Genomic DNA, 16,143 nt, shown 5'->3' on the forward strand with positions numbered 1-16,143 from the left:
CGGAAGATATCTTCGCGTCCGGCAGTAACAGAGGAACTCGCCGCGTTGCGCTGCCGATCGATGGGAAACTCGCCGCGTCGCGCGGCCGTCGGGCCGATCTATGCCTGGCATCTATCGTCTGGGGGTTGCGTTTGTTTTTTCACAGCAAGTAATTTTTATGCCCGCAATTATTTCTGTTTCTCGCTCCAAACGCAATAATGCTACACTCACGTAGAGCTACGTGAGTTTACGTGCTGATTAGGATCGACGCTGACCTGGCCGCGCATACCGTCTGGAGCGAGAAACAGAAATAATTGCGGGCATAAAAATTATTTGTGGTGAAAAAACAAACGCAACCCCCAGGCGATAGATGTCACGCACAGATCGGTCCGACGGTCGCGCGACGCGGCGAGTAACCTGCCGCTAATTACGCAAGGGGAAAACAGAAAGGCACAGACAGATCCGTGTTTCCACATTTTAAGATCGCCGCCTTCAACTTTTGATCATCTGTACTGTTGAACGAAATTTCCACGCGTTGCCGATCACAGTGCTTGCATCGTTGGTGGCCTGCGTGGTGTGCCTGGCCTAGCTGACGACGGGGAGGATACAAGGTTCAGTCTGCTGCTACTGCTGTTGTTCGCTATATTCTGTATTCTGCGTTTAAGTCAGGAGTATTGTTCATGGTTAAATATATGTGTTGTTATTGTTTGACCATTGGTGTTAGATAGACACTACTAGTAATGCTAAGGTCGTGATGGTAATCTAGTACCCTTGCTGATTTTCATAGCTGCTCATGTGTACGTATCCTGAATTCCTGATGCTTGCTGAGCTGGTGATGGGTGGTTCTGCTTCTCGAATCCAATCTTTAATGGAGATTCCTCCCAGGATTGATGAGGAGATCTGCTAATTTTGTGATTAGTTTGACCATTCGTGTATGCAGATGCTGGTAATGCTACGGTCGTGGTGGTAATCTAGTACTCCGGTTGCACGCCGGTGGGCAGTTCGTGCAGGAGTTAAAAATCCCTGCGAGGTCGCTTGATCCGAATACGATACACTGCTTTCGTCAAATATGTGTACTGTTATCGATTTAATCGTCTTGTTATGTTCAGCATGAAGGTCACAAGTTCATGGTTAACATGCCAACATTTAGGTCACTCTGTTACAAATTTAGTTTTGATTTCGTAGAAGAGTGACTTTTTTTCATGATCATAGGAATGGATGATGGAATAGTTGGTGTTCAAGAATCAAGTGACATGTCTATTTCAAGTGATGACGACGGCATTAAGCAACAAAATCAAAGCAACATGGAAATTGAACATGACCATATTGAAGATCAACCAGATTCGTTACTTGGAGACCCTGAATTGGGGATGACCTTCGATACTGAGAATGAGGTGCGAGAGTACTATATCAAATATGCTAAAGCAAAAGGCTTTGGTGTGACGAGAAGAAGCTCACATAGTGATGATAATGGACAAGTAAAGTACCTTACACTTTGTTGCTCTCGGTATGGTAAGACTCAATCGAACTCAAGAAATATGTTGAAGCCAAACCCAACAGCCGGGATAGGATGTGAAGCTAAAATTTATGTTACACGTGGTCCTGATGGGAAGCTTCATCTTTCAAAGGCGATTTTGGATCACAATCATGCATTGAGTCCACATAAATCTCGGTTATTTAGATGCAATAAGAAGTTAAATTTCCATGTCAAGCGCAGGCTTGAGCTGAATGACCGCGCCGGAATAAGAGTAAACAAGAATTTCAATTCTTTTGTTGTGGCAGCAGATGGTCATGAGAACCTAACTTTTGGTGAGAAAACTTGTCGCAATTTTCTAGAGAAAACAAGAAGGTTAAAATTTGGTAGTGGTGATGCTGAAGCGGTTCGTGACTATTTTATCAAAATGCAATCCGACAATCCAAACTTTTTTAGTGTCATGGATGTTGATGATGAATCCCGACTTCGGAATGTTTTTTGGGATGATGCAAGAAGCAGAGCAGTGTATGAATCTTTTCATGATGTCATTACTTTTGACACAACATACTTGGTGAACAAATATGATATGCCTTTTGCTTGTTTTGTCGGAGTGAATCATCATGGCCAATCAGTGCTGCTAGGGTGTGCTTTATTATCAAATGAAGATACTCCAACATTTGTCTGGTTATTTGAAGCATGGCTTACTTGTATGTCAAATCGCCATCCAAAAGCTATTATAACTGATCAAGCAAAAGCAATTCAGAATGGTGTGGAAGAAGTTTTCCCTGAATCTCGATATAGATGGTGCTTGTGCTAGTTTCATCATGGATGGCCGAGTCTTAGAGCGTACCGGTTCGGCCGTTGCTATGAAATCGGATGCATGAAATGTTGCTCACCGGAGACGAAACAGGGGTGCTGCCGGAGTTAGAGAAGAAACGCATCGAATCAAGGACGCTGCTACAGATCTGGTGGATGATTTCTGATTCAAATACTCTCAGCAGCAGGATCGGGAGGCCGCAGGATCGGGAGGCCACCACACAGCTTCCATAGCAGCACCACATAGCAGTCTCCCATGGCAGCATGGGTCCATCATTGCAACCTCGCCGGAGCTTCCGACGACCGCCGCGGCGCTCCACTGCAACCTCGCCGGAGCTTCAGCTACCGACCCGGCGCTTCACTGCAACCTCGTCGGAGCTTCATTCCAACCTTGTCGGAGCTCGAACGACCGTTGGCGGTTCACTGCAGCTCCGGCGGCCCTTCAACGCAACTCTGCGCCGCGAGCTCCATGGCAACACCTCGACGTGCGCCACCAGTGAAGCTGTGCCATGCCAACGCAGCGAGCTCCATGGCAACACCTCGAGGTGTGCCACCGACGGAGCTTCACTGCGCCACGCCGGCGTGGCGGGCTTCATGGCAGCATCTCGATGTGCGCCACCGGTGGAGCTTCACTGCGCCACGCCGGTGCCACGAGCTTCATGGCAGCACCACGATGGCGTCCGACGAAGCGTCAATGCAGTGCTGCCACCGCGCACGGCGGTGCTCCAACGCAGTGAGACGCCGATGGGGTTGCTGTGGTGAAGCACATGGCAGGGACGGGCGGATGAACATGCGACGGCGATGCGCGTGCTTCGTCGTTTGCAGCACCGGCGGACACCATTGCATCCCCCGGTGAAGCCGCAACACCAGCGCGGCGGAGCTCCACTGCAGCCGCGGCAGCGATGCGCGGTGCTCCAATGTAGCGTCGGCAGCCCGTCGACGCGGAGGTGGCGGCGTTGCCATGGGACTCCTCTCTCGGGAGTGACGAACAGGGGTGGAGGAGGGGAAAAATGTGTGGAACAAGACGTTCGGGAATAGATAAGGTCATGGAGGGGAAGCGGTGGATGGTCGCAGAGGCACGTGTCAAACGCAGAGGGTGGTTTACATGTGGTGATAATCAACCAGTTTATTTGATGCTTTTTCTTGAATCAATCGATTCTGGATCGGCTCCGGTGTCCCAGATGAACACGCTGCAAGGTAGAGGATGACAGGGTGGGACCCATAGTCAGTGGCGGAGAGCTGAGAAAGAAAAACAGAAAAAAAGGAAGTGGAGGGGTGGGTGCTCGCTGGGCTAAATGGGCCGGTCTGCTATTTCAATAATTCGCATGTGCGAGGTATAGAAATGGGCTTCGTCTGTTGTGCTTCTGTAGCCCAAGGTGAAGAGTAAACACTACGAAAACTAAATCGTGCATAGGAAAGTCTCTTGGCTAAAATAAAATATCAGTTAAATTCCTAAAATACTATAAACACACAGGAAAACACTATAGCTACATAAAAATAATGAACAATTTTTAGAGACCAAAACTAAATAAAATACACACAAAACTTTTGTAAATTATATTTTGGGGCTTTGTAAATGTTCCACAAAACATGTTAAAACTTCAGAGATAAAACCAAATAACAGTTAAAGAATCTGCAAACAAAATATATTGAAGGAGTCATATTTCCTTCTCTCATAATATTTTATTTTTTGAATGAGAATTGTTGTCAATATTCAAAATCGAAATGAGAGAATACTCAATTACTCCACCAATATTATTATTTGAGGAAGTCATATCATCCTCTCTCATTTTTGAATTGGAAATTCCTGAACATTATAGGAGCTTCTCATCCGATTTTTGGCAACTTCCGGGATGTTCTTCCCCTGATTAATTTTTCTGTTTTTTCTTGTCTTATGATTTTTTTCTTATATTTCGAAAATTACTTGATTTCGTCAACATTTTTAATTTTTTTGAAAATTTATGAAAACACAAAAATTACATGAATTCATGATTTTTTTTACAAATTTAAAAATATATTTGTTAACACTATTTAATTTATGAATTTTTTAATTTAATGAACTGTATTCAAATTTATAAATATATTTTCAAATTTTTAAACAGTTTTACTAATTTGGAAAACTGTATAAATGTTTAAACATTTTTTAAATACATGAACTATTTGGAATTGTGGTACTTTTTTGAATGCTTGAAAAATTTAAAATTTATGAACTTAATGTGAATTCCTGAACATTTTATTAATTCTTCCATATTTATCAAATTCATGTACATTTTATAAATTATGGAGAAAAATAGAATCCTCTAATATTTTATGAATCTGAAAACAGGTTTCAAATATTATAAAGAAATCTTGAGTCTGTTAACAAGTTTTTAGACTTATGAAGAAACAAGTTTTTGGGTTTAAAACTCAAGTTGTTGAGTATGAAAAAGTTACAAAAAAGCTAACATTGGAGAAGTGCTGGCAAAACGAAAAATTTCGATGAGCTCGTTTTATAATTTGCTAGTTAAAACGAAAATCCGGGAAGAAAACTAGTTAGAGAACATAGAAGTTCCTTCATATTCAAGCGCAGAGGAAAGGAACATGTTCTTGATGCATGAATCACTTGCTGAGGATGAATTCACAAGGACCTTAGGCCTAGTACTTTTCGCTTGATTCTGGTGATTCTAGGTTTGGAAAATCAAAAGCTTAAAAGAACTCGATTTGATTGTCTAAAATCATCACACAATCGCTAGAATCGGTAGTGCAATCGAAAATCGCGTGCAAACCTTGATTCTGGCGATTCTGGGCACTTCCATAAAATAAAACGATCCAGTTTGAGACAATACACCTATTTCAAACGCAAATTACAAGGGAAATGCCACCAGAGGCTAGCCGCACGAACGAAAACGAGTCGTGCGACTCCTTCCTCTTGCCCTGCATCCCCCACTCCCCGCTCATCCTCGTGGTGGGGTTCCAGGGGCGCCGCCACCCGAGTGCCCGCCCTAGCAGCTCCTCCGCCAGCCCAACGCCGACCCTCCGCCCCACTCCTCCGCTCCGCACGCTCGCCTCCAGGCCGGGAGCCGCTGCTCCGCCCCGTTTGGTGTTCTCAAGATGAAATGACTAATTCTCGGAGGCATACCACGGTACAAACCAGATGCCCAAAAGATGATTGTCACTTCATACATGTGTCTCCACAACTTCATTCGTGATAGCTAGCTGCATGATGAGCATTTTGATAACTTTGATAATGATGCGTATGTGCAACCCCATTGCCATTTACAGGCACCAACGCTCTACCACCCGAAGATGATGGTACCATGGCCGCAACACGTGAGGCTATTGCTACCAGTCTTGTACCAGGAGATTAGTCAATCTATTTGTACTGGAACTTCTTTTGTAGCAAAGAAAACGCGAAAACCTTCGTTACTGTAATATTTATCTATCTAAGATATTCATAAATCGTATTCATGCTCATATTTTATGATAAATTGTTTGAAACATCTAAGTGTTAGCAATCCAGCATCCAATTTTTGTTCAGAGGCGTTAATGATATTTCAACATACAACTTGCCCATAATATCAGACCACAATCTCCGACAAGAACTCGATGGCTGATTCAGGCTGATTTTGAAGGAAGATGATTGTGGTAAAGTTTCCCAAAAGCTGATCCTGGAGAATCAAAAGTTGAAAAGAACTCTGCCTTAGTGTCGTTGTGGGCTATTTGAAAGGTCATACATAAGGATATATACCAGTCGCCTCTTTTGATTTTCTTCATTTCTATCTCAATTTAATGTGTTTCCTTTAAATTTCTATGTTCCTTTGTTTTTATTATTGTTTTTATTTTTCTTCAATTTTCTTTCGTTTATTTTGCTTCTTTCTCTTTTTTTTGTATACATTGGCAAAAAATTATATGTTTAACCATTTTCAATACATGATTTATGTTTAAAAAATGCATGTTTAATGACTTTTTTTATACACATTGTATATTTTCTGTATATGTTAGGAACATTATTTTTACAGCTTGAACATTTCTTAAGTGTATGATTAAGATCGTTTGTTACGCGATCATCATTTTTTTTATGTTTTGATGTTCCATTTTTCAATCCATGTTCTACATTATTTATATACACCAGAATATTTTTTACATGTGTATCATTATTTAAATAGATGATTAATTTTTTCTCAAATAGTTTGTCTTTGATGACTACTTTTTCCGTACACATTATACATTTTCGTATGTGTCTCGAACAGTTCCAATTTTTTTGAAATACACGATTAAATTTTTTTGATATATGTTAAATAATTTGTTTAAAACTAGCAAAATAATCAAAGATTTACTTTTTTTGTGAGAATCAAAGATTTACTTACAAAAATACTCCCTCTATAAACTAATATAAGAGCGTTTAGATTACTATAGGGGTTCCATGCCACCGACAAATGAGAGGAGCTTAGGCAATAAAATTTAGAGGTGTGGCTGGCCCAATATTATGGCAGGCCTTGGCTTGTCAAGAAGCGCTCTCACTTTCCCTTGACTTATCACTTGCAGCTATACATATAGCTTGAGACTGTCAAGGTGTGATCAAAGATATCCATAAAAATACCGGTGGGCTACACTCTAGCATTATCAAGGAGATTCATCTTACATCTTAGCAGTTCTCTCGCTATTCCATCATCTTCAAAGGAGGAGAAACTAACGTTGAGTCACATAGCCTCGCTAGACATAATCTATGCCTTTTTTTAGATGCCATGTGTGGCTCCTTAATCCTCCAGATCTGCGTTGTATCCCTATAAACTTTTTTAATCAATAAAGTGAAGTGTGTTTAGACTAAAAATAGCTAGAGGAGCTTAGGTGTTTTTTAGAAAAGGAGGATGAGCCCCGACTTGTGCATCTGGAAGATGCATGCAGTTATTTTATTAACTATTCATAAAGACCTTACAAAACAATACATCAATATATCTGAAGCCGTCATCTTGGCAACATCTATCGCTACTCCTATCCAATGATGAAGGGGTGCCGAATGTCCGAACTGAATACTAAATAGACATCACACCAAAGTCTCACATCTAAAGCTGGATGCCCCGATCAAGCCACATACCGGGTCTAGGGCACAAATCGGTTTGATGCACTCTCATAGGTCGTGGTCGTCGTCTTTCATCATCCATCTTCAGAGCACGTACTGACACATTGACCTTGCCAAGCCTGCCATCGATGCCCTCGCGGCGCTAGACAATGCCTCCACCGTACGCGCATTCATCATCATCCATCCGTCATTGAGACTTTGATGCGCCTCGCCGCCGAGACTCTACGACGTTGATGTGTCACAGGGAACATCGCTGCATCGTAGATGCCGTCCACTGGTCCCTCGAGCCTATGTACACCTCCAAGAATGACACCCTTAAGAGGGGTACGACACATGAGTAGCGAATAGAGGGTCTAAAGCTTGTCTCCAATGATGCCTTCAAGAAGGGGATGACGTAGAAAGACGCCGCCATCGCCGACCTTGGCAACGTCCCAAGAGTAGGGTTTTCACCCGGATCCTCTTGAGGACCCTCCATCCAACATCGTGTGCATGGAACCGCTACCAATCATCGTCGCCACGCATGAAGGTCGTACCAGTCGGATCGGATCTGACAGGAGACCAGGCCCACCACACCCCCGCCACCGGGATCAGATTTGATCTAACCCACCGCCGCTGCGGGTACGCAACCAATGTACAACGGGCTGACTCCACCGCATAGTCCCGATGAGGCCGCCGCCACCGTGATCTGCCACCGCTGAGCTGTCGATCCCCGCGCCCGCTTGACTCCGCCTCCTGTCGAGACCGCCCCGCACCAGCCCTTCAAGGCGGAAAGAACGGGATCCTGCCTCCGACTACCGTAAGGGGCTTGCATCGGCCGCCCCGACCGACGACGAGGTTGGCGGAATGTGGTGAGGAGGCTAGGGGAAGGAGATCCCCGCCGCCGCCCGAGTTGCCCGTGGGAGGGGGGCGCGGGGCTGGGAGTTGTGAGATTAGTCCTCTCACGCTTGAGTGCCTAACAAAAATGATACATAAGTACTGGAGAGGAGTGATTCACAGGAAACGACGAACTCACTTGGTGTCATGGGACATCATGCTTAGGCCCAAATCATATGGAAAATTGGACTCCAAGATATGAAACCGTTTACTTTGTGGGCAAGCCCGGCCTGGCCCGGAAATTTCGGACTGAGTTTGGGTTGGTATGGCCGGGCCAGGTTTCTCATGGCCAAGTCTACCCTTAATAGATTCTTGATAGATGTTGGCAATGCGTCCTCGACATGGCAAACTATTGTATATGGGCTTGAGCTGCTAAAGTAAGATCATTTGAAGGATCGGAAACGGTTCCCAAGTTCGAATATGGCATGATCCTTGGATCCTTCGTGACCACTCATGACGCCGATAACTGCAAAGCGACGGTGCCAACAAGTGGGTCGCTGATGTTCTCAACCCCCGATGGCACGCCCTACTCCAGCTGCACTTTTATCAGCCAGACATCGAGAGTATTCTACAGATTAAGACGTCCAACAAACTTGAAGCGGACTTCCTTGCATGGCATCCCAAGTTCCCGCTAAACGAGTGTGCTTCTCCAACATGGATTTTGTTTACGGGGTGTTTCGTTTCAAGGGACTAGACTTTTTTTTTAGTCCCAGGGACTAAAGAAAAAAGTTCCTTCAGTAAAGTCTTTTTTTAGTTCCTTAAATAAAAGTCCCTCCTGTTTGATTACATAGGAACTAAAAGAATTTTTTTTATTCTAGTCTCTGTAAACAAACAAGGCCTTAACTGTATCCATGCACAATTCAAATCATGGCCTCCCATCACGCCTGGTTTCAAATTGAGTAGGCCCACCTAGCCATCCAATGTATCCCACAGTCACATGATATTCTCTCGCCCGTATATGAAATCATATTTCAACAGCTGTGGGATCGGGTCTTATAGATTCTTCTTTTACTAGGCCATGTAGTACCATGTGCTTTAGATTCTTGTCACCCGCACTGCAACCCACCATTTGTAAGGTGGCATGAGAAACCGCTATTTTTATGCTATGTTTAACCATGGTGTGGCTGACCCAATATTATCGGAGGCTTTGGCTTGTCAAGAAGCGCTCTCACTTGTCCTTAACTTATCACTTGCAGATATACAGATAGCTTCAGACTGTCAAGGTGTGACCAAAGATATCCATGAAAATACAGGTGGGCTACACTCTAGCATTATTAAGGAGATTAATCTTACGTCTTAGCAGTTCTCTCGCTGTTCCATCATCTTTGAAAGAGGAGAAACTAATCTGGAGTCACATAGCCTTGCTACGCATAGTCTATGCCTTTTTTCAGGACGCCATGTGTGGCTCCTTAATCCTTCAGATCTACATTGTATCCCTATGAACTTTTTTAATCAATAAAATGGAGTGTGTTTAGAATACAAATAAAGTTCTACCTAAAAGGGAGTTAAAATGAGGCACCCTGTATCAGAAACTACCATCTCTAAATTACATAACTAGGTACTTTTTCCTCTCCGCCTCTTGAACTTTCCCGTAGGCAAGTACGAGCTTGTAGTGTGGGCGTGGGCAGGTCGCGAGATACCGATTTGATTATATTCATTCCATATAGCGTTGTGATAACTGAGAACTCCTTATTTTGGTGGGCCATGTGAGTGTCTACACAATGCTTATTTGTATACATATTATTGCACATACAAACTTGTTATAACAATGTTGTATAATGCATGTGTAGGATGGTTTTGGACTGAGGAAGCAATTTTTGGTGCATATTTTAAAGTATGAAGAGAATGAAGCTAAAAACAATATCCCATCCATTGAACGAAGCATCATAGATCGCATGTATAGATGGACCTTCATTGCTTCAAAAGATGGACCTTCAAGACATGCTTATTTCTGATTTTTAAAATATACTTTTGTGACCATTATAATACAATTTGTGTGTGAACATGAATTTTATGCGGAGACATGTTTATGGACCGCGTGTTACACACGTTCTCATTTAGTTGGGAATCACACACGTTTAAATGGCTCGGTGAAAAAACTCATTAAATAAAAATCAGATTCAAAATAGATGTTTTTACTATAGATTATGATACGTGTGTTGGATCCCAAATATGTCACACTTTAAAAAAATATTTTGTAGCCATCTGAATTTTTTGATAAAAATATTTTACTATGATGCCATGCGAACTCATTTTATTTAAGACGTGCGTTGCACGTGCATGATTACTAGTCCTATTAAATGATGAAATATTCTCCATGGTTACGGTGCAATCATAAGCAAGGGACATCCGCTAAGAAACAACCTTATACCCTAAGATCCTACTCTAGGATGTGACCGACTCCACCGTCATAACGTTATAGCTGGAAAGTCTCGTTTCGGACAAATCGGAGGAAATATTTTTAAGAATTAGGGTATACATGTGTTTTGGGTGTTCCTAGGGGTTACCTTCACACAATCAAGCAAAAAGTTTCACTTTGCTGCCCCTTTCTGACGCCAGAATCTTTGTAAGAGCTAGGGCATTTTGTCTTTTGAAACAATTAATTAAAAAGTGCAAAATTAATTATGCAACTTCCTATCAAAATTATACTATATTGTTATGCATTTCGTTTATTTTCCAATTGGTTATTCATTTTACAATGGAGTAATGGCCACTGAGGAGCGGGACAAAGCTGTTCTTGGTTTCAAGGGATGGTAAGGGTGGGGCTTCACCCAGCAATAATTGATCTATGGCCAAGCCAAGTTTACTAGAGATGCAAGGTAACTAGTATGAGCTCTAGTAAAATTTTGATATCAAGGGGAATTGTAAAAGGCATTAAAAGAGGGTTTTTACCAAATCACGAGAAGGTGTTTGATGCTGTTTTGGGAAAGTAAAAGGGTTCTTCTTGTCTTGAGATTTAACAGGATCAAAGGGTAGATGGAAATGAGGTTGATCGCCCATTTTGGGATTATATGATGAAAGTTGCCAATGTAAACTTTCTAAACCCTAGAAATGGGCAGGAATAGATTTTCCTAGATCTGGTTATGCAAATCTATTCCCCTAATGCACCATTTGGTGTGGTGGCATTACTTCAGGAATAGAGTGTGTCCAAAATGTTTGCAACCAATTGAGGAAACTTGACAATGCAAAATTTCTTAATTCTAGCTAGAAATCAACATAAATGGGTTTGGGAGGATTTGGACAAGTGGATCTATTCTCCATGATGCACCACTTGGTGTGGACACATTATTAGGTGATTAGAACATGTCCACAATGTTTGAGAATAATTGGAGAAACTTGGCAATGTAAACTTGTCCAAGTTTCGACCTGGACACAGATGGTTTTGGAGTATGTTTGTGAATCATATTAATTTGGATTGAGACGAAACTTGGCAAGGTCATCATATATATCATGTGTGACTTACTAGAATTTTCTTGGAATTATTTAAGAATATTTCTTATAGAAATATTTTAAATACTTCAAATGAACAGAAATGGTTTTGGAGGGATTTGTACAATATTTTGTAACATACTGATAAAGAACTATTTAAAATATCCTAGAAATTCTCAAATTGAACAAACTAATAGAACACACTAGTATTAAACAATAAGAAAAATAATCATTCAAAAATCTATTTTCAAATTAAAGTTATTCACAAACGAGTGATTCACACAAATTTCAAACAATTCAAATTTAAACTATTCAAATTTGAAAACCAATGGCACTAACAGAAAGTTTATAATTTTTATGACCTAAGGCAAAAAGATTCACTCAAAAACACTAAACATTCTAAATGTTATTCAAAATCTAAAAACAAAAATTGTTATGTTTAAAAAAAGAAGAAAACAAATAAAGAAAGAAATAAAACCAAAGGTCCACCTCCCCACACGGAATTTGGATCATCGATAAGGAGGACCTTTAGTCCCGAGTGGTGATACCAGCAGGGACTAAAGAGTATTTAGTCCCGGTTGGTATCACCAACTGGGACTAAAGGTCTCCCCCTATATAAGCGCGTGTTCTTGCGGTGCCCGTTACCACCCGGGAGAACATGGCACTTCAACGCCACCAGGCTGCTGAAATCCTCTCCGACGCCGTCGCCGATCCACTCGTAGCCATCGGTGATTGCCGTCTCTCAGCTCCCTGCTTGTTGCTGCACTGTCGCCGCGCCTGCACCACCTCGCCCGCGTCTACCCCCACGCCGCCTCCAGACCCTCCGCTGCCCGATCACCTCCGTCGACCGAGCCTCTTCATCGGTCGCCTCGCCTCCGCCACCCGAGCCTCTTCATCGGCCGCCTCGCCTCCGCCACCCGAGCCCATCCGTCGGCTGCCTCGCCCCACCGCCCAGACTGCGCTCCGCCCAGGCCCTGCCGGTGAGAACCCACTGGCCAGCCCCTTCGAGCATTTTTTCTTTTTTCTCGCAATATATGATGATTCAATTTGCAATATGTTTATATGTATGATGAATATATGATGATATGCATGTTCTATGATGTTGTTAAAAGTTGTATGATAATATGTTGTTTATACTAATAATTAATTAATTTGCAATATGTTGTTTATATGTATGATGATAAATTAATTAGCAATATGCATGACCATAAATTAATTTGCAATATGTATGATAAGCATATGTATGATGATAAATAAATTTGCAATATGGTGTCCCCGACGATCGCCGGTGAGGAGTACCCGACGATCGCTGGTGATGAGTCCCCGACGATCGCCGATGAGGATCGAATCCCCGACAATCACCGGTGAGGATCGAGTCTCCGACGATCGTCAGAGGAGTCTCCGACGATCGCCGGTGAGGAGTCCCCGATGATCGCTGGGGAGGAGTCCCCGACAATCGTCGGCAAGGAGTCCCCGATGATCACCGGTGAGGATTCCCCGACAATCGCCGACAAGGAGTCCCGGATGATCACCGGTGAGGACTCCCCGACGATCGCTAGTGAGGAGTCCCAGACAACCACCGCAAAGCGCCATGTCCGGGATGATGCCTGACCTAGGAATTTGTTTTCATAGGAATTTGTTCTCGCATAGGTTATTAAATATGAGTAGCATAATAAAATGAAAATTATCGCATATGAATTTGTTTTCATAGGAATTTGTTCTCGACGACGATGGCCAGCCCGCATCCTCGTCGTGGACTCGGGGTCGTCGACCCGTTTGAGAGGCGCCATGTCCATGACTGGGCTCCGTCGGGCTGGCATTGGGAGGTGCTACCTTTCGGGGCATGCAACTTGGTGAGGAACCGGGGTCTCATCGTTGACCCAGAGATTCTATGATGGCGGTCGAGTGGGCCACTATCGGTGCAGAGGGAGCCGGTCCCCCGAGGAGCTGGTACGTCGCCGTGTCAGGGAGGAGGACGAGCAGGTCCGTTGCTACATGGTTTTGTTGGACGTCACGTTCTCAAATACCCCGCAGTTTCTTCAGGAATCTCACTCGAGCTATGATCCTGTGATGGTACCTTCTCTTTAGGTGTTCACTGCCGCGTAGTACTACAACAACTCTTTGTTTGGTGATCAGTTTGATTGGGGGATATGTACTAGTGATATTATGTGATATTATTGTTGCATTAACTGGATTATTCGAGATATATTAGTGATACTGTATATTGTTGCATTAAATGAATTATTCGAGATGCATAAGTAAATTTTAATCCTCCGCACCATCGTCCCTAGCCTCTCAGAGTGAACCTCGCCTGCGGCAAACTATACTATGATTCAGTTTTTGATTATTTAGTGCATTGTAATTTAAAATGCTAAATCGTTCTATCTTTCTTTTGGATTAGTTAAGCCATGGACGATAGCGGTATATACCATGGAGATGACTTGTTCGACATCATACGCTCCTCCCTATACCAAGAGAATGACGACATGACATCTCAGAACTTCTAAACGAATCCGTTGATGGACTTGAGCAAGAACCAATAGACGTATAAAATGATGGCGAAGAAAATGTTAGATAATTAACAATGTGTGGCAAGGTATATATATATAAAGCCTGGTGATCATTAGTTGTATTAATTGATTTGTGCATATATATCGACAAATCTTTCTTCTTTTAGCCCTCCGAATCGAGCCAATCTTCTAGAAGGATACGAGGCCGGGCCAGAAAGTTGGGCGATGACATAAAGTTAAACATCAATGAAGTCGCCGAAGATGGCGAGCCGATTGATCCTTATGAGAATGCCCGTAAATTTATAAATCAATGCATAGTTATTATTAGGGACCAAATACCAATTACCATTCGAGAATGGAATCGGCAAAAGGTAGATCGAGGAGTTAGTTACATTGACCAAAGATCGAAAGATTTGCTTTGGGATACCGTCATGTCACATTTCAACCTACCACAGGGTCTCACAGATAGCCAATGGTTGAAAGTCAAGAAATGAGATCTTAAGAAGATGGCCACACAATTCCAGGCATGGAAGAAAAGATTATACAACAACTGCATCAGGGATAAAAAGAAGACTCCACAATTCACTCGAGCACTAGAGAAGATAAAAGATCACTCACACGAGTTTGTGGAGTATAAGGAATCGGATGAAGCTCTGAAAGGTGAAGAAAAAAAAAGGAAATTGATGAGAAAAAGGAGTATCACCATGTTTTGGGGACAGATGGCTACAAGAGAGCCCTGCCTAAGTGGAAATCACCTGAGGCCAAGATGGTTGCAGAAGGGGTCACTCCAGCTACACAAAAAATTGGCCCGACAGGTCCAAGAATTGGTTTTATGCACATGGGGGAAATTTGGACCCATCGACATGGCATATTATTACAAAGGAAAATCTTAAAACAACCTCAGACACTAATTTAAGCAAGTAAAAGATGCTCGAAATCAGGTGTTCCATCCCGAGAGAGAGAATGATGAGCTTACACGCACCCTGGGGAATCCTGAGCACGGAGGACGAACATGAGGCAAAGGCATTGTTTCGTGGGTTCATGGGGTAACCGGAGTGGAATGACACTTATAGAAACCATCAGAGGAAAAAGAAGCAGGATGCAGACCGTATGCACCAGGTAGAAATAAATAACAAGGAGTTATACCGCATAGTAAGACGGCAGCAGGAGCAACTCGACACAATTAGCCAGCAAAAGGCGGCATGAGCAAGCAGATCCATCATTAGATGTGATATGTCTCCGTCGTATCTATATTTTTTTATTGTTTTATGCCAATGTTCTACAACTTTCATATACTTTTGGCAACATTTTATATTAATATTGGGACTAACTTACTTATCTAGTGCCTAGTGCGAGTTCCTGTTTGTTGCATGTTTTTGTTTAGCAGAATATCCATATCAAACAAAGTCCAAACGCGATAAAAATTTACGGAGAATTATTTTGTAATATATGTGATTTTTGGGAGTTGGAATCAACGTAAACAGAGGACCACAACCTCCACTAGATACCAGGACGCGGCCCATACCCCTGGCGCAGGGTGGTGGTTAGTGGACATCATGTAAGTTGGTTGCAGCTCTACTTACGACACAAGAAAGATAATTTCTAGAAAACATTCCTGTAAAAATTTCAGACCGATCGGAGTTATGGATTTCCAAAAATTTAAGAAACGGTGAAGGGCCAGAAAAGAGAACGCGAAAGAGAAGAGAACAGGAGAGGGAGATTCAATCTCGGAGGGGCTCCTGCCCCTTCGCCGCTATGGAGGCCATGGACCAGAGGGTGAACTCTCCTCCCATCTTGGGGGGGGGGGGAGACCAAGGAATAAGAAGGAGGGAGTTCTCTCTCCCTCTCTCCCGGTGGCGCCGGAGTGCCGCCGGGGCAAGGAGCATGACATCGATCTACATCAACAATCTTGCCACCGGCAACACCAACTCTCTCCCCCTCTATGCAGCGGTGTAACACCTCTTTTCCCGCTATAACTCTCTACTTAAACATGGTTCTCAACA

At 42.9% G+C, this 16,143-nt stretch overlaps 1 protein-coding gene across 1 annotated transcript; it reads right to left on the minus strand.

Annotated features, from left to right (window-relative positions):
- Window positions 1–2,821: 2,821 nt before the first annotated feature.
- Window positions 2,822–3,245, minus strand: LOC123404626. The gene has a single exon (XM_045098568.1). It carries the CDS (start codon window positions 3,230–3,232, stop codon window positions 2,927–2,929), a length of 306 nt encoding a protein of 101 aa, XP_044954503.1. The 5' UTR covers window positions 3,233–3,245; the 3' UTR covers window positions 2,822–2,926.
- Between the last annotated feature and the right edge of the window lie 12,898 nt (window positions 3,246–16,143).

Source organism: Hordeum vulgare, chromosome 1H, assembly GCF_904849725.1.
Source record: "Hordeum vulgare subsp. vulgare chromosome 1H, MorexV3_pseudomolecules_assembly, whole genome shotgun sequence".
In the NCBI taxonomy this organism is placed as follows: domain Eukaryota; kingdom Viridiplantae; phylum Streptophyta; class Magnoliopsida; order Poales; family Poaceae; genus Hordeum; species Hordeum vulgare.